At 32.2% G+C, this 26,361-nt stretch overlaps 1 protein-coding gene across 1 annotated transcript in view; it reads right to left on the bottom strand.

The window, feature by feature from the left end:
• The window catches only part of CSMD3 (CUB and Sushi multiple domains 3), a 1,236,222-nt gene that overhangs the window by 822,388 nt on the left and 387,473 nt on the right, over nucleotides 1-26,361 (bottom strand). The window contains exon 6 of the mRNA XM_049773958.1: nucleotides 21,342-21,454. Coding sequence (XP_049629915.1) covers nucleotides 21,342-21,454 — 113 coding nt within the window. The remainder of the gene's footprint in view (nucleotides 1-21,341; nucleotides 21,455-26,361) is intronic.

Genomic DNA, 26,361 nt, shown 5'->3' with positions numbered 1-26,361 from the left:
TGCACAAGACATGGGGGAGAATAGGGTGGACTCTTCTTATAGTGCTCGCTATCCTTATTGCTTAGCAATCTAGATAGAAAAATTATGTTTATCCTAAAAATAGCAAAGTTAACCCCTGTCATTGATGAACTCTCTAGAAATTGGAAAATCTTTTCTCTCTGATGTGCTGGCCCAATTTATTAAGCTACCTATTTTTTTCTTATTTATTTTCTTTTTCTCTTTCTTTTAATCTATTTATTCATTTGTCCATTTTTCTTTTTTCTTTTTATTTTTCCTTGTTTTGGTTCTGCTTAGTACAAAATTCTAGTTCAGGTCAAAACCAGGGCACAGGGATTGTAGAGCTAGTCATTTTTACCACCAAATGCGCCAACAATATAATATGACATTTTTTTTTGTTTTTTGTTTTTTGCAGAGGCACACTAAAATGTTTCTAATGCATAAAAACAAATTCTTATATATTAGGAATAAGAACCCCCAAATTTTATAATATAGGGGCACTTTCTACCCTGAACATATGTCATGCCTCTCGAATTAGACCTCATGTGATCGAACTTCCACAGTCCAACCCTGAAAACCAGATCTCAACCTCAGAACTGGCACAATTCCCTGCAACTGCACCAGGAAGTTAACATCCCTCAGGGGACTACCTAATACCTCTCTGGTACCAACTTGTCCATGGTAGGTTCATAGGATACCCTATTGACAAAGAAATAGCAACTATTAGATCTAAAGGCAGGTTGCCCAACCTCAAGACCTAACGGTGAGATGATAGCAGAACACACTCTATCCTTTGATCTATGCAAAAACCAAGATCACTAAATACAGAAGACTGACTACAACAACCGTGACTGAGCAGAACTTCTGGAGTCATAAAGAATGACTTTATCCTGGACTTTGTCCTAGAATATGTGCAAAAACCAAGATCTCCATTGCAAAGGATTGACTTTGACGACTACAACCAAGCAGAACATTTTCTGGCACCACAAATAAAGACTTTGGGATTTGATAATGAACAGGTCCGGAGCCTGTAGTTAGTCTCATGACATTGTGCTTCAACGGTGGAGATATCCTGTATCATGCCAAAAATTTTTTCTTTCTTTTTTTTCCCTTATTATTTTTCCTGTGATACATATACACAAACATGATCATATACTACTTGACTGTGAGAGAAAAGTGAAATTGGGGTAGGAGCAATATCACAGCAGATAGGGCATTTGCCTTACAGCAGGCAGGGAGGGAGGAAAGGAAGGAGGCAGGGAGGAGCAAGAGATAGAAGAATGCAGGGATGGAGGGAGGGAGGAAGAAAGGGAAGCAGGGAAGAAAGGAAGGAGGAAGGGAAGGAGGGAGATCTGTTCAGATACTAAATGTAAATAATAGTTCTGAGCAATTAATATTGCTTAGTATCCAACAAGGATACTACAGGGATCTAATCAGTGAGGTACTGAAAAATCAGGAAATAGCAAATGTAAATGCTGTAGAGAAGAGCATTTATTTAAATAGAGATCACGGCTATAAATAGCTTAAAATTTGGAAGTTGAGAAATAGTGACCTCTATTCATCAGAGAGTTAGATACATCCAATTGAGAAGAAAAAAATATGCTGAAGAGCAAAAGCCTGACAAGATACACTGGATATGCTACATATGACATCCCTATATTTTAATGTAGTATAAAGCAGAAATACAGAGAATGTTGACTACATATTTCTCTTAGTTTCTTCAGTCACTTCCCTTTACTGATAATTGACATATTCCTTTCACTCTTATTCATTCATGTTTCTCTTCATAAAATTTAAAAACTAAATCTCCAATGATTCAATCGTGTTTTATTTTACTCTGAACTTATATTTTTGTGCCTTTACAGCAAACTTATCAAATCTCAGATTTCTCCGTTTTCTAAGTGGATTGAATGAAACTCAATTCACAACATCACAACATAATATGCATCTTTACTCTCTGATGACACTAATATATTCGAGAACCAAATATACAGGCCTACAGTAAGGGTGTGTTGTTAAGTTATTCTTCCACAGAACATTTTCTCCTTGTAATATTTTCGATCCTATAAAGCCATTCAAATGAGAAATTTTTGACGATTCACAATTTTATTTTTGGTTTTTGGTTTTTGTCACCCAGTGACGCTCAGGGGTTACTCCTGGCTATGTGCTTAGAAATCACTCCTTGCTTGTGGGGGACCATGTGGGACACTGGGAGATTCAACTGTGGTCCTTCCTAGGTCAACCGCATGCAAGGCAAACACCCTATAGCTGCACCACTATTTCGACAATAAAAGTTATTTTATTAATGTAATATTAGTCAAGTATTCTTTGATAAAGGGGTAGAAATGCAAAATGAAACAAGAAAAGCCTCTGCAACAGTGGTATTGGGACAATTGATTAGCCACATGCAAAAAATCAAGGTCAAATCTCTAACACCATGCACAAATATCTAATCAAATGAATTAATAACCTTGGTGTCACACCTGAAACTATAGTTACATATGATACATATTTTCCATTATATATGAAGACAAAATCCTTCACATTACTGTAAATCACTCACACTACTCGTGTTATATTTTAACCCTATAGGGAATATTTTAGGTCATTAAAGCATATTTCTCTAATAAAAGCATACTTTTCTAATAAAAATTACACTGTTCATTTGTGTATAATTATGGTTTTCAAAACTATTATATGAAATAGAAAAAATAAATGCTCATTTCTTTGGAATAAAAAAGAAGATAAAAACTTTCATGAAGAACCTTGATCTGCTTATGATGAATCTGGTTATAATATTTTGTTCAGGTATAATCGTGAAACTGCCTTTCCCCTTGCTGGAATGAGGAGAAAATGGGAAGACAAAAATATAAAATGTTAAAAACTCAGTTTATTTATTGAGTCTGATTGACAGTCTAATAAAATATATAATTTAATGTAATAATGTCAAGAAGAGATATAGTGGAGGCTCCTTGTTTCACTCATGGCAAATAACTTAAATTTAAATAGAAATTAATTATGTATAATAAGACTATTTTACAGCTGGGAGTAAAGGCAAAGGCATCTCTGTGTATCAGAAACAATACTAAGATAGGTAGAAGAGAGATTCAAGTTTCAGCAGAAGTTGATAGGAGGGAGAGATACAGATATGATCTGAGCAGAATTGGCAGAGCTACTAGCCCAATTAAAAGCTCTGGAAAGTGAGGGATGGGGAGGAGGGAGATGGAGGGCATTGGTCATTGTGGGAATCTTGTACTGGTGAAGGAAGGTGTTCTTTTTATAACTAAAAACTTTTTATAACTAAAAACCAATTACAAACATGTTTGTAATCATGGTGCTTAAGTAAAGATAATTTAAAAAAAAGAAACTCTGAAAAGGAGAAAGTAGAAATAGGATGGCAGGGCATAGATTATACATTCTAGACAATACTTTCCTACCCTATCCCTTAGAACAGTTTTACCAATGCATTGCCAGTGGATAAACTACTGAATCTCTGATCTGTAAACCCCAATAGAAGAGAAATCAATAGTGCCGTAAACACCTTGCTTTTGCAGTCCCAAGACATATGCAGTACAGTAGTTAGTGTGTTCTTGCCCTTACATTTCTCTGCTTGAATGAGAAAATACAAATACAATTCTCAGCTAACAGAGGTCAAAGTATAAAAGTGATAAAATGCCATGGTTCTATCAAGAGAAACATTGAAAGCAATAACTTAAGTTGGTGATCTCGATATAAATTAATTCATACTAAAAACTGAAAACTCAAGAAAGTAGTGTATCATAAGGCAAAAAACAAACAAACAAACAAAAAACAACCTAGAACCCAAATTAAAAAGATGTGGACATTCAATTATAAAAGATTGTCAACTTTCTCATATTGATATAATAATAGAAACAATTTATTTACATGCATACTATATATCACTTCTGAGTATATAATGCAAATATTAATCATCCTAAAGAGACAGTGTGATAAATTAGATGAACATTATATTTTCTGGTGCTGTGACCACCTCGGGAATGCTGAGATATAACGACTGTCACTGCTAGAGGATTACTCTTGGTGATCCTCATAGGAAGCATATGTGTCACTGGGATTAAACATGGATATGCTACATGCAAGGCAAATGCCTTCTTTGCTGTATTCTCACTTGCCTAAAGGTGATAACATTTATCAAAAATTCTAAACTATGATACCAGAAAGTATACTACTTTAAAGTCAATGAATATTCTCAAGGGAAGATCATTAGTGTGATACAAAATAAATTCAGTAAGTTTGATCAAGATAGCACTCCTTTGTGGGATATAAAAAAAAATCACAGTATGAGACTAATACCCAAGGACAATATAAATTAGAGCCTAGAAGACTGATTTACGTTAAAAATTGCGATAAAAAAGTGGATTGCAGTTAAGACAGTAATCGTTAAAAATAATAAAAATATAATAATATATACTAAATTAAAGCATGCTCAAGGTATCATAAAGATATAAAACATATAACTTGGGGGCAGTGCCATGGCACAGGCTATAAGGCATCTGCCTTGAGCTCGCTAGGTAGGACAGACTGTGGTTCGATCCCCCAGTGTCCCATATGGTCCTCCAAGCCAGGAGTGATTTCTGAGCACATAGTCAGAAGTAACCCCTGAACTTCACCGGGTGTGGCTGAAAAAACCAAACTAAACAAACTAAAAAACCAAAATAAAAAAAATCCTTAAAACTTAAAAAAAATAAAAGCATGGAAAACATGCACATTAAACATCAAGCTATTTTTATTCACAAGGAGAAAATTAAAAAAATTAATATATTTGATAATGAAAATTAAGACCAAATGTATCAAAAATGATGTTCAATAAAAAAATCTAAGAAGAAAATTTAGAGCAAAACAGGGCTACTATAGAAATAAAAAATGGCAAATAAATATCTAGAATTTTACAAAAAATAACTACCGTATTTTCTGGCATATATGACCAGACCATCTTTTCTGTTACTCTGTATTGTCTTGCCGCAGAACAGTTATTGTATTTCTTGGCAAAGTTTACAACGTTCCTGTGCTGCAACTGTATGTACCACAGTGAGCCAATCACAACAAGCAAAGATTCGAAGGTTATACTGTAATAGACTTCCTCTCTGACTCTGGCCAATCTGAGCAGGCTTTTTACAGTGTAGATTGGGGTACAGAACATTGTCTAATTTGCATGCATAAAAAGTCTGCTTGGATTGGCTGAGTTAGAGAGGCGGTCCGAGCAGCCTTGCAGTGATTGGTGCATGATTGATTTGGAAAATTCGTTATGTGGTAATATCCAGACAATTTTCATTTAGCGGCAAATCAAAACTTTTTTGGGATATACTCTTCTGCATAGGCACATTAAAATGGGAAAATAATACATATACAAACAATTTCTTATATAATAGAGATGGGAACACAATTTTGGTAATGTAATTAGGCCTTTTACCCTGAACATTGGCATAATGATTTGGCGTAGACCTCAGAAGAATGGGCATCGCCCACACACACCTGAACAATGTATACCATCTATGGAAACAACCACAATTGTCTATAACATTACTAGGATCCAAGCCTCTACTTGGCATTGACTTACTCCAAAGAGTGATCCCAACACCTAGACGACTCAGCAACAGTCTGCATGCAGGGCAGATTGCTCCACATTTATTGGTATGCTGAAACTAGAGGATGCTCCACATCAGCCTGACATCAATGAGAGAAATGCACAGAATCCAGTCTTTAAATATAAGAATCTGATACCAACAATAGCTAAAGTGTGAAAAATTTTCACCGGGACCACGGAGAATGACTCGGTTTGGATGGACTGGTATGCCTGGAACCCAGAGTTGGTCTTATGCCAATAAACTTCTGGGGTGAGGCCTTTTTGTAATCAGGTCAAGGATTTTTTTCCATCTTCCCCATTTTCTGGACCTATGCAAACAACAGCGATTGCCACTATCACACCTTTACTATATTTTTTTACTCATCCTTTAAGGAATAAAAAATACAACTTACTGAACTTAAAAACAAATAACTGTAGTAAAATGCCTGTCTCGAATACAGGCAGGGGATGGGAAGGGGGGAGGGGGTAATGTTACACTGGTGAAGAGGGGTGTTCTTGTTATGACTGTAACCTAACTATGATCATGTTACTTAAAAAATATATTTCAAAAAAAAAAAAAGAGAAGAAGACAGATCCCTGATTTTCCATTGACTTCTTTTCATTTCAGAAGTTGTCTTATATGCTGGAAAATATGGTAGAGAAAATACAATAAGATATTAATTAAAGTCAGATAAACATAAATAAAACTGAATAGCATGTTAATAAAACTCAATAAAACAAAGAACTGGCTTTTAATAAATTAACACAACAGACAGACATTTATTTATACACACTTTTAAAAACAATCACATATAGGCAAATTGAGAACTGAAATAAAACTCACAAATATACTAAAGATAATAAAGATAATAAATTAGTAACATGAACAATAATGGTAAAAACCTGGATGACTAGGGCTTGTGGTAAAAATAAAACACTGAGTGACCAATGAGATATAGAAAATAACCAATTAATCAAAAACAAACATTCCAAAATGAACATAATCTATTGAAAACATAAAATCAAATCACTAAAGACGAAAAATGCAGATGGTAAAATAATAAAGGGAGCAGTTGTGTGGTAAAAAAAAAACCAGTACACTTTTACTGGTTAGAAAACACAATTATGTAAACCAGAGACATGGTTTACATGGTTACTTCAAATAAATAAACAAATTAAATCGATAATTTTAACTAGACCATATTTTTGTTGTGTTGTTTGGACAAAAAATGTAATGCTCACGTTAGACTTCTGGGCGGCTATGTGAGTTGCCAGGGATAGAACTATGGTTGTCTGTGTACATGGAGGCACCTTACTCTCTGTGCTAACTCACTAGCTGGGTAGATGGGCACTCATTTTCTTTGAGGTTGTTTTGTGTTTATTTGGGACAATATCCAGTTGTGCTCAAAGCTTACTCCTTGTGCAAACCTATTGCCCCTTTCATAGTATTATCACTCTGACCAATGTACTATCACACATTTTTTGTTACAGTCATCCTCCTTGCACTTTATTGCATTTAATACAATATATATATTTTTTTCTATTCACATACTTTTCCTGGAAACTTTTAGATATTTTCCTGGGAAAGAACATATAGTGTCATTTAGAAGGATATGTACTACAGCTGATCCCAATAGTTGTAAATATGTTCAAATAATATAAATTAAAATTTATCTTAATGGTTGCAGAAATTATCTTTATACAATGATATAATTTAACTTATTAAAATTTATATTTTACAATGGAAGTCAATATATGTTACTTATGTGATTATCCCCTTTTACTTTACTACTTATTTTCAAAACAGTTATTTCAAAATGTATTTAAAAATAGATAAACTTGGGCCCAGAGAGATAGCACAGCAGCGTTTGCCTTGCACCCAGTCGATCCAGGACCAAGGTGGTTGGTTTGAATCCCGGTGTCCCATATGGTCCCCCGTGCCTGCCAGGAGCTATTTCTGAGCAGACAGCCAGGAGTAAACCCTGAGCACCGCCGGGTGTGCCCCCCCCCCAAAAAAAAGATAAACCTAAAGGGCTGCAGAGGTATTGCAGCAGTAGGGTTTTTGCCTTACATATGGCCAACCCATGATAGACCCAGATTCAATCCCCAGCATTCCATAAGGCCCGAACATGCCAGTGATTTCTGAGTGCAGAGCCAGGAGTAACCCCTGAGTGCCAAGTGGCCCAACTCCCCCATCCTCCCCCCCCCCCGCCACACACAAAAAATTAACTTAGTTCATTTAGAAAACACCTTTCTACTAGTTTTCTGTACTTTATGGGGGATCATTCATATTAGCATGCAGGAGTTATTCCAGGTTCAGTGTTCCGATATCACTCCTACCAGGCTTAGGGGACCATATGGAGGCTGATGATCAAACCCAGGTCATTCGCATGCAAGACAAAAGCCCTAACTGCTGTACTATGCCCCAGCCCCTTTTATGCTTATATTGACATGATTTCATCGATTACATAACCTATGGCATGCACAATTATAATTGTGTTTAATAGAAATATAAACAATTAAAAAAAGAAATATAAACAATTATTAGACTAAATAGAATAAATCAAATCAATAATATATTAAAATAAAAATTATGTCAGAAATTTGGAATGGAGAACAAAATTTGTATTAATAGCTTAATAAAAATATACAGAAAATCTGAATAATGTAGATATGAGTTTTAGTGAAAAAAAGGAAGAAAGTTTATCAGTTGATATATGGAAAAACAGGATTTTACCATAGATATTCAGTATGCTTTTTATAAATCATTTAAAGTAAAGCTGCATAAACTTTAAAACCATATATATAAACCCTATACAAATTATAAAGCTATAATCATGGTTTTATATTTCTTTTTTTTTTTTTTTTGGTTTTTTTTGGGGGGCCACACCCGTTTGACGCTCAGGGCTTACTCCTGGCTATGTGCTCAGAAATCGCCCCTGGCTTGGGGGAACCATATGGGACGCCGGGGGATCGAACCTCGGTCCGTTCCTTGGTAGCGCTTACAAGGCAGACACCTTATATCCAGCGCCACCTTCCTGGCCCGGATTTTATATTTCTATAAGTTCTGTGAAGACATTTACCAGCAAATATAAAACTATTTCATTCATCTCCTACAATGTCTTAAACTTGTTTTTCTTTCTTATTTGATGACATTATTTTCATCTAATGATCCCCAGTAGTCCTTGTCAATATTTTTTATTTAGTCTAGACTGGAACTTACACTATAATGCTACTTGCTTTATGTTATAACAAACAATACAGAGTAAATGTTTGTGCCGATGGTGGGTAGGTAGGGTGGTGGGTTTGAACCTGAGGACAATGCTGCAAGCATTGTGGTACTGACATTGGGAAATTTTATGCCTGAAACAACTGTCTCATGACAAGCTTGATAAATAATGGTATTACAACTTAAAAATAGGGAAAATAAATAAAATGTATACTTAGCACAATTCTCAGAAATATAATTATTTTGTATGTTATGGAACAATCCTATTCAGATTCAGAATAATTTTGGAGCACAGCCCTACTTACCATTTAATTAAATAATAATGCATTATAAAAAGTTGTAAGTGATGTAGCAAAAGAGCCAAAGAAATGTAGCATGAAAATGCATTATGAATTATAAAAAAGGGATTCTCATAGGGAAGATAAGAGCATGACAGGGTCATCTATATACAAAGGTGTACTAAAAATCATTCAAGATCCAAAGAGAAAACAAGAGAGAAAATAGACACCTTAAAATAGTGAGTCCTTTATTTGCAAATAACATTGCCTCAAAAAAAGAACCTTGACCTCATTTTCTTGATCTGAAGTCAGTAGTCATAGGGAGAGTGTTTTAATTCAGAGAACTAGAATTAAATGATTTCTTTTCTTAGTACAATTAAAATGTTGTGAATTCAATAGAAAAATTTAATGGAAAAATTAAATTATGTGTAGAAGACCAAATTTACTTTATTGATTTAATGATTAACTTTAGAAAACTATGTAAATAAACTAGATATTATTTTTATTGACTGATTTATTAATGGTGTACAAATTTTAGTGGGTTTATTTTGAAGACTTAAATATGCAATTCCTAAATAAACCATAAAATTGGGACAGAGCAGAGGAGTTCACAGATAATTACTTTCTTTGAGAAAATTCATGTAGACAAGAAAGCAAAGCTTCCCAAATTATAGTGAGGTAGGTGTGAGGGAGCTGGTACTTTCTAAAACAATATGGAAAGAGAAAAAATGTTAATGGAATGACTCTGTTCTGAAATGTAGTTTATGTAAACAACACACAAATTATTGATGTTCTGTTTATATCTGAGAAAGCTATAGTTGAATTCATAGAAACAAGCAAAAACTAATAGCTATTGAGTAAATACAGAGAATAAGAGAGAAGAGTAAGCTGCTATATTTAGATAATAATGAGACAAACATGCTTTTGTATCCTCAAATCAAGCTTATGATTGTTAATTACCCATTTCACTATGGAGTATCATGGGTTATAAAAACTAATATATTGCCCTTGGATAAGAAATTCCAGAAATAAAAAAGTTTGGATGGGGCAATGAAAATCTGCCAGGCTACATATAATAATCTGAGGAAGAGTCCCAGAGAGAATGGAGCAAGTTTAGGATTTAGAATGGAGCCACTCTCTTTACCTCTACTCTATTCTAATATTTTAATTTTATTAAGCCTCCAAATAATTCAAAGTAAAGGAATCTGTAAGGATAAAAATGCAAGAAAAAGAGATCATTCTGGCCAATCTCACCTTCTTTTCCATACAGGTATTGGGTTAACAGGAAATGGGTGGGACAATAGCAAAACCAAATGCTGTTGTTCAATAAAAGGTAGAATTCTGATTAATTCCTGGAAATAATTTTCATTATATAATTAATGGTTTTTTTGTATTATGTGATTAACTCTCAAATTAATAAGACAAATCCCAACTCCTATTTTCCCAATATGTCATATATTTTTGAAGATAAGATCACTGGAAAAACATTCAAGGCAAATATATTGTTTTTGTTTTTGTTGGCATGAATGCCAATATAATGGATACTTATATAAGCAGAAGGAATATAAACAGAAAAGATAGAAACAACACATGGACTAGGGGTTAAAAAAAGCGTAGCCATATCAGGACATAGCTTGACTGTACCATCTGCAAGTCAGGAGACAAGATTCAAATGGTAGCAAATCCAATGACATCTCCATCTTGAACTTCTAATTCCCAGTATTGTAAGAAGAAAGTTTAGATGTTGAAGCAACCCAATCTGTGCTATTTTATTATAGCAACATAGCTGGCCTAGAAAAATGATCAACTAGCTTCATGTAGATAGAGCACCTAAATTTTCTTTCTAAGCAGATGTAGCATCAGAAGATTATTTTTTAACTAAAATAACAGTTAGAATTTAATATATCTAACTGCAAACTCTAAGATAACAAAGGTTATTGTTAAAACACAAGACTTCATGTTACTCTTTAAATAATCACAAAACTTTTTTAAGCAAAGATTGTAGTCTTCTAAATATACTGATACATCACATCATGTCCATAAATCTTTTCAAATATAATCAGATTAAAAGCATTCATTAAGTTTTTTCTTTAACTTCAAACTTCTCAATATTGCTGTAAAAGGTAAACGAGATCTTTCAACGCCTGCCACAATGAGCATGCATTTGAAGGCACTGACAATAAAGAAAATGGAGGTGCTATATAGATTAAAAAAAAACAACAACAACCTCTAAGAATTTAACTTGCAGGTAGAGGATCTTGATATGATCTCTAAAACACAAATGATCTCTTAAATCCTGCCAAAAATAATTCCAAAATATAGAACCAGGACGACATCTTGAGCACTGATGGGTTTGACCAAATTCCAATCCCCTCCTCCAAAAAGGAAAAAGCAAAAAGAAGACAAAAATTGTTTTCAATATAAATGATTGTTTTAAAATATTGTAATGTGAAGTGTCGGAGGGGGAGTTAACAGGTAAGGTACTGACCTGGGCTCTTTACCTAGCACCCTACAAAGTTTCCTGAGCCAAACCAGGATGTAGTATAAGATGTAGGAATAAATCATGAGCAATCCCAGGACAAGCCCCAAACCAAAATTATATAATATATACATATATATTTTTGTGTGTATGTATGTTAAGGATAAAGTTAAAATAACATTCTGTATCTTTATTTCTGTTACTTATACATTTTATATGCTGAAAGAAATTATATTGAATCAAAAATTCTGAAATAAGAGACCTTGTAAAAATAAACAAATATGGTAAGCAGTAATTAGAAATTAATAACAAATAACATCCTCCTTATTTATTTATTTATTTATTTAGGTATTTTGGGTCATACTCAGAAGCTCTTAGGAGTTACTTCTGGCTCAACTAGGCTCAAATATCACTCCTGACAGGCTCAGGGGACCATATGGGATGCCGGGATTTGAACCACCTTCCTTCTGCATGTAAGGCAAACACCCTTACCTCCATGCTATCTCTCTGGTACCAAACCTCCTTATTAATTGTAAGTTTTTTCTTATTGTTTTTGGGGGCTATCCCAACTGTACTTATATCTACATTCAAGTGCACTTGAGTAAATCTCTTTCCTGGTAGGGCAAAGGAGACACTATGGTACCAGGGATGAAGCAGGTTTAGCTGGGTGCCTTACCCACTATTATGTTTTTCATGCACTATGAATTGTGATTAGGAACAGCAACTTTTCTGTTTATAACTGATGAGCACTAACATAACTTCCCCAATAGTGCTGTGTTCTTAGACACATGAACCTTTTAAGCATTTAAAAATCTAGCTATTTTTATTGAGAAAAAGACCCTTTATTTCTTGGTAATTAATTTAAACCTTAACTTAGAGAAACACAAGAAAATATCTCCTTTGGGACTGGAGATACACTACAGTGGATTCCTCATGCACAGTCTACCATGTTGGATCAAAACCATCTCATAGGGCCTTAGAATCCCACCAAAACAAAGTGTGTCTATATATATATTTTTTCTTATTATTGTTAGCTATGCAATGTTTATTATGGAGTTGTGTTGGAAACATTAAGCACATAGATTGATATAGCACTACCACATGCTTTTCTAAAGTTTTAATTCAGATCAATGTAAACCACAAAACTAAAGAAATCATAATTGTTGATAAATATAAGTACTGTTATTTTAGTAATAGTGAAATTATTCTACTATCCTTTCTGGATGAACATATTATTTAGTATAAATTCATACTAAATGGTGAGACATTCCTTAATATTTTATATTTTAATATATTATAAATATTAATTCATTTAATTATTAAATTAAATGAATGGACATAAAATAATCATATTTTAATGTAAAATATAACAAAATAAACCATCAACCATTTGTACTTTTAAAGGATTGAGATTTTAAAGGCAGAATTTATAGCACAACTGGTAGGGCATTTATCTTGCACATGGCTGACCTGGATTTTATCCTTAATATTCTATATGGTCCCCCTAGCTTGTCAGGAGTAATTTTCAAGTGCAGAGTTAGGTATAACCCTGAGCATTGCTGGTTGTGGCCTAAACCAAAAATAAAATAAAACATTAAGATTTTAACATATATACTGAATATAATTACAATTATAACTGGTGAAGTTTTATATTATTTAATACAATAATTTTGTTGGTGAGAGTATGAGTCACAATTAATAATTAAGAATACTTAATAATAGCTAATATTTACCACTTATATAGTATTTAGACAATACCATGCAAAGGAAGTTACAGGATCAGTCACAGGTTCAACTTAATAAAAAGATTAGGGATACTAGCGACTTCTATAAAAATGAGTACATGGACATTTCAAAGGTAATTTTTGTGAATTACTAGCATTAGAAAAAGATTAAATGGGGCCGGGCGGTGGCGCTGGAGGTAAGGTGCCTGCCTTGCCTGCGCTAGCCTAGTACGGACCGCGATTCGATCCCCCGGCGTCCCATATGGTCCCCCAAGAAGCCAGGAGCAACTTCTGAGCGCATAGCCAGGAGTAACCCCTGAGCATCACAGGGTGTGGCCCAAAAACCAAAAAAAAAAAAAAAAAGATTAAATATTCAAAATCATATTTAATAAAACAGCTTTGTCTTTTAATTTATCAAAATTTCACAGTTGTATTTTTATTTAGACAGTAAATCAGAATTACTCTAGTAGCAATATATGGAGAGAGACTCCAGTTGTCAAGTGTAAAAATTTTAGAATTAATCTTTAATATGCTTAATTATGTAACTATTAATTTTAAACTTTCTTTTCCTTTACATTGCTGTAATTTATTCAAAATTTTATGGTCACATGATTTAAGTAATTTTTGTAATAAGTATTTAATATTACCAATTGCCTTTTTCTGATGAATAAATTTGATCAATATACAAGATAGTCTAGATAGTCTAAGAGTTAAGAAAGAAAACTGAATACTTAATACTTAATTGATTACATAGGGGCAGGCTGCTTGCCTTGGACATATTTGAATCTGGTTGGATCCCTGACACATATATGGTCTCCAGAGTGCCATCAAAGATTGTTTCCTATTTGTAGGAAGCACCAAATACTCATCTATAGGGTTCAATGACTTTGCCCAACTCCCAAATTTAATATATGTCACTAATTTATGACCAAAGAATAAGGATTATAAAAAACCTAAACAATACCAAGAGTATTTAAAAATTACAAATGGTATGTTGACATGGGAGGATTAAAAAAAGAAAAAGAAAACAAAACAAATGGTATGTTGACATGTAACTTAAATTTGTTTAAAAATAATAAAATATCAATAAATTTACTATATTTTATTATATCTTGAGTCAAGAAAACAATAGCAAATAACTAGAAATGTGTTTCTTATATAAAATACATAGTTTAGTAGGTTTTCTTTTTTTAAATTGGGATTTCTGTCAGGGAAATGTCAAAAAATTATAATTATCTAGTTTACAGTAAAAATCACTATTTATCATCCAATTGGAATGAGTGATAAAATTCTTAATTAAATATTAAATATAATATTAAATATTATGCTATTTGATATTTAATTGCATAATGCAAATGAATGTCTAAATAAATTTATATTGCATGACTTTGAAATATATATATTTCTATCATAGTATAAACTACTATCATGTAATTTCCAATAATTATTTAAGATAGATACTCCTTTTTTTTTTTTTTTTGGTCTTTGTTTTTTATTTTGGCCACACCTGTTTGATGCTCAGGGCTTACTCCTGGCTATATTCTCAGAAATCACTCCTGGCTTGGTGGCTACAATATGGGAAGTTGGGGGATCCAATTGCCATGTGTCCTAGACTAGCGCTTGCAAGGCAGATGCCTTACCTCTAGCGCCATCTCTCTGACCCCAAGATAGATACTGTTAATTAAAATTGTTTTCTTATTATTACCTCTGCACGTTGAATAAGTTTTACATTGATTAATGTATTAATGTAATGAATTTCATTTGACATGGTAAGTTACAAAACATTGAGTAAAAGATATCATTTTGACAAAAAATATTAAGAAAAATTTCTAGAATAAAGTAATTTATTTGTTGTGCATAAAGGGGATTCAAGAATACAAAATAACAATAAAACTAAAGTATTATTTACTGTATTCAAAAGTGCTATACTAACTACATTTTTTAAAAAGCTGTCTTTGAAAATGTTAAAGTAGCTTTTTACAATGATGCATTATTATAATTAAAAAGCTTTAAACAAATACTTGTGATTTCATAGTGAAAATGATTTCTTTGAGATAACTGGTTAAATTAGTTTATATATTCAAAAGCAAGTCATCACTAAATATTGAATAACTATTATAGTAACAGATGGCCACTGACTTTCTCAAGTTTTGTTGACCAAGTTGTATTACTGCATTTTTACTAGTACACTGTTTCTTCATGTTTCGCATTTTCATGACAATAAATTATACCTCAATTGTTCAAACCAAAATTTCTTATCTTTCCTTAACACATTTCTCCCATTACCAGTGTTAAAATCATAAATAAACATGTACTGGTGCCTATTAGAGGTTTCATAATTTGAATAATGAAATATAATTATCTCTCTTAATATTAACATGTATCTGAGCATACACTTAGGAAACCTCACTTCCATAAAATTCAGGAGAAATAAGTAAGCATTGGTCTTTAATGATGTGTTCAGTTCCTTAAACTTGAATTGTATTAATTATTTAGAAACATTTAATGGAAAACTGATCATTGTTATTTGTAGAAATCTTTTTTCTAAAACTGTGTTCAGGGGTCAGGAATTATAATGGAGTGCATAAGGTGTTTGTTCATGTTGGGTCTTCTTCATGCTATTTGGTCCCTGGAGTCTATTAAGATTAGTAACGCGGGAGCGGAGAGATAGCATGGAGATAAGGTGTTTGCCTTTCATGCAGAAGGTCATTGGTTCAAATCCCGGCATCCCATATGGTCCCGGTGCATGCCAGGAGCGATTTCTGAGCATGGAGCCAGGAGTAACCCCTGAGCACTGCCAGGTGTGACTCAAAAAAAAACCAAAATCAAACCAAAACAAAGCAAAACAAAAAAGGGGCCGGGCGGTGGCGCTAGAGGTAAGGTGCCTGCCTTGCCTGCGCTAGCCTTGGACAGACAGTGGTTCCATCCTCCGGAGTCCCATATGGTCCCCCAAGCCAGGAGCAACTTCTGAGCGCATAGCCAGGAGTAAACCCTGAGTGTTACCGGGTGTGGCCCAAAAACCAAAAAAATAAAAAAATAAAAAATAAATAAATAAATAAATGAAGATTAGTAACGCAGCATAAGGACTATACCTTGAGCACCAAAAAAACCCCACCACATACCTTCCAAAATATGTTCCTGATAACTTGAGATACTACATCAGGTAGGGCACTTACCTTGCAAGTAACAAAAGCATGTTTAACTTCAGCCCTGAATTTTACCCTGAATATTTCAGCCATAAGTGATATCTGAGTGCATCCAGGAGTAAGCCCAGAACACAAATGGATGAGCACAGAACCAATGCATATATAAAATTGTTTTCAATGGAAACTTATTTATCTCTCAAGAAATGTGCACATTCTAATTTAAAACCTAATTTTCTATTTACACATGTGATTCCTGAGTTCAATTTCTGTGCTTGATCACAAGTCATAGCAACTTCTACCTGATGTAGTTAATCTTCCTTATGTTGTAATGATGTAATGAATACATTCTGCATATTGTCCATTCCATTAAAGATTATTGAGATTTCTATTTACTAAATATTTTGCACACTGAGATATTGAGATGGTCTTATGCCAAGGAAACTTCAGGGGTAGGGTCTCCTTGTATTTAGGCCAAGGCCTTTCCTTTCCATGTCCCTCATAATTTGGTGGGCCTATGCAAACAATAATTGCCAGTCTAACACCGTTTTTACTGTGCTCCTTTGATGCTAATCCTTAAGAAAAACAACCACCTTAAACTTTTGAGGTTAACTTAAACTAATATGCATGTGCATGGAAATGTAAAAAAGTACTTTGCTTTCAATGTTTAAGGAGTTACATAAGTCTTTAGATTGCTTTGTGTGCTGCTAAGAAATATAATGTACTACAATCTGGGGACTTGAGGGACAAAGTAATTGTACATGGGTTCTGTTTTATTTTTCTTAATGTTCTTTGGCTGAGAGTTCAAAGTTAAGATATCAGCAATGGGACTATTGAGAATTCTGTTTATGGGTTATTGTCCTTCCACTGTCACATTACCTTGTCCTTTTTCTTTGCATCTTTGTTCTCATAATTAAAAATAAAAAATTAATAAAAAAGAGAGAAATTGAACAGCTAATATAAATGCATGACTTAGGACTGGAGCAGTGGCCCAGCAGTAGGCCGTTTGCCTTGCAACTGACCTAGGATGAACTGTGGGCTGTTCTGTCCCCCGAAGTCCCATATTTTACACCAAGTAAAGAGCACATACCCAGGAGTAACCCCTGAGCATAATTGGGTGTGGCCCAAAAACCAAAAAACAGAATGCCTGTCTTGAATAGAGGTAGGGATTGGGAAGGGGGTGGGCATTGGTGGTGGGAATGTTGCACTGGGAAGGAGGGTGCTCTGTTTATGACTGAAACCCAACTAATATCATGCTTGTATTCATGGTGCTTAAATAAAGATTTTATATTAAAAATAAAAAATAAATTTTATATAATTTTATATGTTTAAAATGTGATCTTAATGTATTTTGTTAAATTAGAAGTAAGTATAAACAAAAGTAGTACAGAGGGTAATACACTTGTTTGCATGAAGCAAGGGGCAGGTTCAATATTGGACACTATATATGGTAGTTTGAGCTTAAACAAGAATGATCTCTAAGTAGAGAACCATGAGTAAACCCTGAAACTGCTGTGTTTCACCCCTTACCCCCCAAATTAGCCTTTTAGAGAGTAATCACTTAAGTCAATTATTGAATAACTGGGATGAATGTCATAAAATTCATCATCATTCAAGAGACAGCTATAACATAGGGCTAGTCATGTACTTAGTATTGATTATACTAACCTACTATTCTGTTACAAAAGCAAGGTTTATATCTATAGTCATATATACACATAGTATATTTAAGAAAAAAATTTAATATTCAGTGTATCAAATTAAAATATGACAATATTTACTATCTAAATAATAACCTTATGGATGAAAATAATGCTTAAAATGTTAGTTTAGACTGATTATTACTTTAAAATTATATTTTAAAGACATTGTCTAGGGGAAAAATTTCTTTTACTGCATAATCTAACATAAACAAATGTACCAATTTAATTCATAAAATTAAAAATTTTACACTATTATCTGATATACTTTTCATATATCATTTGTATGGTATATATCATTTAAATTGCAGATTAAGAAAACTTTATAATGGGTTTTAAATAAATGCAGAATTTTAGTAAAATTTGAAATACAAGTAAAAACTAGTGCAATTATCACGAAGTTATTAACTTTGAGATAAGTTTAAAATGAAACAGAAAATATTTTTAAAGCAAACAATAGGAATAAAGTTGAAAAACAGGAGATTCCCCAGTATAAATTAAATCCTCAGTCACTGACTGGGAAGGAAGAAGCTGTCTTTATTTTGAATATTAATGAACATATTCAATATGTGGCCTGAAAATATTTGACATTTTCATATAAAAAGCATTTTATTTGAATCAAGCTACATAGTATATTGATGTGGAACTAAAATATTTTTATTAGCTTATCTTCAACCTCTACTTAAAAATATAATTATTTTCAATAAAGAATGTTATTTTCTTCAAAGTGGGTTTGTCTGTCAATGCGATCTTCCTAATTGCATTCAGAACTCTAGGAGTTAGAGTTAATTTTCATAGTTTGTAAAGAGAGAAGCTTATATTGAAATGCTATGAAAACATATCCACTCTGAAAACCTGAAATTCTATTAAAATGTATTCAACCTAAAAATAAAATATGAATCAACAATAATAAGTACTAAGTATATATTTTATTTGAAATTTAAACTTGACTCTGATTCTTGTGGAGTAATTGTGTAGGTTATATTTTCAATTGTTTTAACATTATATATACACTATTTTAGATATTTTAGAATGATCCAGAAAGATTGATTACTAACTAAATTGATCATTCATTTTAGCATACTAATTTTATCAGTTTTAAAGCTTTTTAAGTTAATTTATTAAAAAATTTTTATCTAAAGTACTTTACTATAGATTAATAACTATTTAACTAAGTGTATGATGCTTATAAAATATTATTTGGAAATTTTTCAATGAGACAAATAAAATATTAGGAAGATTTTTAGGGTTATAATAAAATATACATTTTTATATAATAAAAATTTTTACCTCAGTTTTGATCTCAATTCGACCTCAAAATTTGACCTCAATATTAAATCAGATTTAATTTTTCATGGCCACTTTTTTACTTAAATTTTATAGAAATATAAACTTCAGAAGTTTTTCTCCTTTTAAGTAGAAATTATTTATGTTGAAATAATTCAAAACAAATAAAACATTTCCTCATTATTTTAATATAGCAAACATATTTGAATGCTATTTTTCAGTGCTGAAACCATATAGACAATAATGGAAAATCAAACTGAGTTTAGAACATACTAAAAAAGTCTATAAGAGATAAAAATAAATTACCAAAACTAATTAGATGCAAAACTATAGACAACTTGGTACAAATTGTCTTTTAACCAAAAAGAACTCTATAATATACTAACAACTTCATAAAGTCAAACTCCATAAAACAATAATTTTGTAATGAAAATACAGAATATATTTCCCCCTTCATGTTATACTTTTAAAAGAAAATAAGGCTAGAGAAAAATCCATCTAATGATAAGAAAAACATATGAGTTAAAACGGATCATCTTCTGAATGTCTACCCTATTATTTAGCCTAAATTTATTTGTGGAAAAGGCAAATTTCTGGTAAATTTATTTGTGGAAAGGACAAATTATTGATAAAAAGGCTATGTGACAATTATACATTTTAATAAAAATTTTCTCAGAGTGAAATGTTCACAAAAATCTTAGATATTAGACTTAGATACCAAAATATATTATTGCAAATTTAAGAGTGACATCTTGACTGAAATTATTGAGTCAAGATACTAATTCTCCAATAGTAATGTATAAAGTTACTTAAAATTTTCAAAAGTGTTTTAATATAATTAGCATATTCTGTCAAATATTAATATATAAGAGCACATTTTCATTTATGTTTAATTCTAATTTAATTAAAAATAAAATTGATATATTCTACAGTGAGTATCTAAATTATATACTGTTCATTGATCCTATATATTTAGTGATACCAAATGTTGTCTTATAAAAGGTAAATAGGAATCACAAAATTTCTGGATATTATTTTCAACTCTTTTTTATAGGATAACTGCATTTTAATGATTGGTCTTTAAAATATAAATCCATAATTTATTTTTACATTACAAAAATAATATGTGGTCTAATGCATTTTAGGTATTAAGGTTAAACTGCTAAAACCACCGTCTAAAATTCCGAAGTGCTTACTATTGGAGACTACTAAATAGGGATGTGTTAACAAAAATAAGAAATAAAACCATGTGAGTGCTCACTATACCCTGAAGAGAATAGGTGAAATACTACCGAGAATAAAATGAATTATTTACAGAAATATTCTGAGGATAAAGTATATGCAGCTAGCAGAATATTACTGAACATTATAGAGCTGCATTTTCATTAATGCTTCATCTCTAATCATTTTCTAACCAGATTTTTTCAAGTTAATGCATCAAATATTATACCCACTTATTCAAAATTATGCCTGTTCATAAAAATGCTTGATAATAATTTTAAAAAGGTTAATTAAACTAGCACCAGCAAGACACTGAGTATAAAAATGGATTCCTAACAATAAAGAACCTATTTACAATGTCAGGTTTTTCTGCAGTGTTTTTTTTCGTGCAGCCTTAGATAGTATGTCCAAGGACTGCAACAATTTATTAAAGTAAATATTATATATGCTACATATTACCACTTTTTAGGTCATAATCTTTATTCTGAGCACTCTGCTATTAAATTCAACGAACTTTTAGAGTTTCATTCCATTCTTCCCTCAGCAAGAGAATGGCCATATTTGAGTAATCAAATTGCCATTTGTCAATGCTCAATCTTTTTCTTTTATCACAAAATGAAGTTCTGTAAACAAATTATTTCACATATTCAAAGAGGCAGAGATATTCATTAAATATACCTTGATATGGAGCACTAAATCCACGGAATCGGTGATTGCTGTCTGTAACAAAATGCAGTCTGAGCCAGTTTTTGTTGCTGATAATTGGTGGTGGTATATTCATTCCAGATAACCTGAATTATGAAAGACAACAACAAACAATTTTAAAAAGTTTTTCTGGAATAAATGTTTTTCTTAGATAAGGGACCCCTAATTGCCATGAATTTGCACTGTCAGCTTGCTAAGTATAAGTAAATAGTAATTTTATACATAGAAAATTTAAAGAACACTAATTCCAAACACGTCCTTTCAATTTTATATATTAATAAGACAAACTCTTAACTGTCTATGACTTTGATAGATTCCCATTAACAACATTGATAGAATGATAAACATAATGAATATGGATCTAATAGTGCCAATCAATAGGTTTCCTCTATAGATATTGATATAGTGTACTTACAAAGACAGGGAAAGAGGAAATATTTAAAAAGCATGTTATCTTTTCTATTTAATATATTTTAAATTTTTCCTGTCCAAAGTCTAGTTTCATAATGCCCTTTCTAAGGTTAAAGCAGTATTCTAATATGATTTTAAAATGCTACACTTTTAGGCTTTTCCCCCACAATACATAGTTATACAGTACATTAGAGATCTGCACTGATTGACCATTAGAAAACATGCACTTTAATATATAATTCACATCCACAATATTATGCTGTTACCAGCCCTTCATTTCATCAAAGCATTTTATTTCATTAAACTATTTCATTAAAATACTTGCTTAAAATTTTAAAGCTGCCCCAGACATTGATCAGATTAATCTGTGAAATAATTCTCATGAATACAAGTGAAGCATTATATGATCTTATTTTATAAAGAAAGATCACTCAAGCAACTTATATAAATTTACAAAGGGGGCCAGAGTGGTGGCACAGAGCGGTAAGGCATCTGCCTTGCCAGTGCTAGCCTAGGACAGACCGCGGTTCAATCCCCAGCATCCCATATGGTCCCCCCAAGCCAGAGCAACTTCTGAGCGCATAGCCAGGAGTAACCTCTGAGCGTCACAGGGTGTGGCCCCCCCAAAAAAAAACAAAACCAAAAAAAATTACTTTATAAAGTCATATGTTCAAAAGAAAATAATATATAATAAAATAATATTTTAGACAATGTTTTTAATAAGTAGCATCTGGAATAAGTTAAAATACTCTTAGTAAGATAAAGACAAAGTTATAAAACAATGTATGTGAGAACGTTATGGTGTAAAGAAAGATACTATCAAATTTTATGATATTTTTTGTCAATTGATTGTACCAGAACAGCAGTAGGGGAATATTGGAAGATATATATTTGGGCATGTCAAAAATGGTGAGACATGAATGTTGCTAGTAGAAATGTCTTTTCAACATCTGTCTTTCTTATTTACAACAAACTCACCTATGTTAGGATATTTGAGAATAAATCTTAAGTAGATTACTGAATGCCTGCTGCCCAATCATAAAAATATGAATTCACCTTTCTGTATCACTGTAGCCTTGGGTACACAGAATTTCCCTGATTTTCTTGGATTATAACTTAAAAATGGTTGATTTTCACCTACATATCTTTCAATTGTCTTCTCTGAAATTTATGTCCTTTAACTTCTTTCATGTAAATGGTATGAATGGTTTGGTCTCACTTTCTATTACAACTCCTGCTAAGTTTCTATAGCCAAATTTAATAGATATATCTGTACTATATATCATTACAACATTTAAGATTCACATTTTAATGCTTATGTATTTATAACTTATGCATATCATATTAATTTTGCTTGTTTATATTTAGTTTGGTCAAAATAGAATTTTATTGAAAAATTACTTGAATTTGGTATATTGGCATGTGTTTTAGAGGAGCATATGTATGCCATATTCCATTATACAGTTTTTTTGGTCTATTCTCTGCTTTATTCATGCTTTTTTTAAGCATGAAAATTATCGCCAAGCATTTAAACTACTTTTAGACTAGTTGCATGTATATCTGAACATAATAGGTATATAACATTTAGAGAGTGAACCTAACAGCTGAAATAAAAAAGAAAAAACTCATAAGTTGCTATATGTTATATTATAACTCAATAAGGTTTTTGAGTGGAGAGAAGATGAAATGGACAACAAACAGAAAAAAATTCTCTTTCTGAGGAACTTCAAGACATACTTCAGAAATAAATTGTAGTACAGAAAATAATAATGTCTGCGGAACTAGAGTTTGCGATTTCAGTTCACCTTTCCTTCAGAAATCGAGACAGGTGCAACGGAAGATATTAGAGTTACAGTAGCAAAAAGCACAAAAGTATGTGTGGTGGAGCATATAATGTCACTTTAACTGGGGTGTAACTAAGAGGATATTTCTGAGTGTCTCCATACTTCAATCAGTTCATGAAGTAGAACTGTAGATAAGCTGAGATCCTGAACAAGAAAGTAAGCCTAAGCTACCAAAGAAGGAAAATACCTTCATTGCTTACAAGGAACTTAAAACCTTACTATTATTATTTTCACTATCTCAAATGATTTTGTAAGCCACTATTGATGAATTCTGAAATAATTTACTCAATAAATCTGCCTATATAGTCCCCATATCTCACACATTAACTGGGAAAAGGATTCAAAATAGGTACCACGCAAAGTCGTAGGGCGTTTGCCATGCATGCAGACAACCGGTTCAATCCCCAGCATCCCTTATGGTCCCAGAGCCTGCCCGGTGCGATTTATGAGCATAGAGTCATGAGTAACTCCTGAGCACAGCCAGGTGTGGCCCCAAAACAAAACAAACTAAAAATAATAGGTACCACTACAAAAGGGGTCCTCAAACTTTTTAAACAGGGGGCAGTTCACTGTCCCTCAGACCATTGGAGGGTCTGACTATAGTAAAAACAAAACTTATGAACGAATTCTTATGCACACGGTATATATCTTATTTTGCAATAAAGAAACAAAACAGATACAAATACAATATGTGGCCCGCGGGCCATAGTTTGAGGACATTATTTATAACATTTATTTATTTGGTAATTCATATCAAATTATGGTAATTATATAAGTGGGTTCATCTCATTGCAGATATTTCAAAACTTCTTTTGACAATGAATACTTTAAATTGTATTTAATTATTAAGATAACATTATACATAGTAACTGATGCTCCAAAATAGAGAGGCATGAGATGAATGTTTACAAATGGCATTTGTGGAGAGTCTTCTAAATTGAGCTCAGAATTGCTCTGGAGTGTTCCTAGAGATGTTTCTCCCTATAATGTAGGTGCAGTATTCAGCCCACTAATACACTGGTTCTAGGGCACAGAACTAGGAACTACAAGGTCACTCAAGCTGCACTGGATGTCTCCAGGCCACAGTGCTGAGAATTGCAAAGTGCTGAAGATCAACTTTGGGGAAAAGTATACTTAGGACTAGTTTTCTTGCCCTGAACAATGACACACCTAAGAACTTTTTCACAATAAGATAGATAAAATGTGTGACTGAGTGACTTAAATTAATAAACTTAATATTAGGAGAATGAAAAATTAAAAGGATGAATATCACAAATTTGTAGAACATTCTGTGTCTAAGAATATACCAAGGCAAAGATATTATATTTTGAGTAATCATTTAAATTAATAATTAATGTGTGTTCAACTGTATGCTCCAAAAATCTTGCTTTACAGTGGAAACTCTCTCTCTCTTAATTTTGCTCTCCTTCCCCCTCAGTCTCTCAATTTCTTGCTCTTTCTTCCTTTTTCTTAACTTGATTTAAGATCTTAAACCTCTCTTTTTTTTAATCTAGCACAGAGATAAAAAGGTATACAAAGATGAAAAAAGAATACACCTAAAATGCAGTCTTTTATTTAATTTAAAAACTGCCTGGCATTCTTTTGGAGTCTGAGATAATTATCTATTTTAAGTTTTATTTACAGTTGGCATCTGTCTCCAAGTTTCTCACAGATTGAACAACCCACTGAAATCAAATATATAAACTTTAGAATTAGGTCATCAATGCCTCCATCTGTACTGATCGCATGCAGACTCTGTTTTTTCTTGTCAAAATTAACTTCAAAGAACAATATATGTAGCTTTTTTAATGCATCATTAATTATAAGTAATCTAGGAATTATATAAGGCATACTCAAGAGTATTTTTAGTTTATTTGCATGAGTATCTTATATGATGCAAGTCTATTGAGCATCCAGTGCCTTTGCGATAATCAAAGATCCATTAGGAAATTCCCCATGGATAGCATGGATAACTATTCTGACTCTTAAAGATTCTATGACACTAAAATTAGAGATTCATAATGAAAAATCAAGAAAAGTATCCAGTGTCTTTCTATGTCCTTATTGAACACTTCTGGATATTCTTATCATGGCATTTATGACATTGCTTACTAGCAAAATGATGCTTTCATTATGGTGGTCTATTTTCTGTGTAGGCAGTTAGTAAAATTGCAGGTAGATAACACAAATACTAGTAGGTTATACTATTGTTATTTATCCAAAAATAATTACATATAAAAAGATCAGGTTTATGTAGTTATTTTAGTAGCTATATAGCTGAACATACATTTTTAAGTATTATTAATTCTTCAATTCACCTTCAAATAAATGCTCTAATTATTTCATTTATTTAAGGGTCATCTAAAATTCTACCTCCTACATTATTGTTATTCAGATCTTGGGCTAAAGGTTTTCCTGTGTATTCAAACCTCAATAACTTGTGTTTAAACAATAATGAAACTTAGAATTACAGTTATCATATTATAGTTCACATAAAAATTTCTTCTTTATGGACACTGTTTAAAATTTTTACACAGAATGCTTAAATTGACCCCCACAAATATACTCTCATTTTCATGATTTGCCATAACAAACAGCATATAGTGTAATCATTTAAAAAATTCCCTTTAGAACCCACCATTTTTCTTAGTCTTCATTTCACAATGGGCAGATATTTAATAGTCTTTCTATGAAAAGTCTAAAATTTTAAATATATTTAAACATTAGTAAACTTTGCA

The sequence above is a fragment of the Suncus etruscus genome, chromosome 5, assembly GCF_024139225.1.
Source record: "Suncus etruscus isolate mSunEtr1 chromosome 5, mSunEtr1.pri.cur, whole genome shotgun sequence".
NCBI classification, from domain to species: domain Eukaryota; kingdom Metazoa; phylum Chordata; class Mammalia; order Eulipotyphla; family Soricidae; genus Suncus; species Suncus etruscus.
Note: the sequence above shows the minus strand (reverse complement) of the source record. Positions and strands in the feature narration are given on the sequence as shown.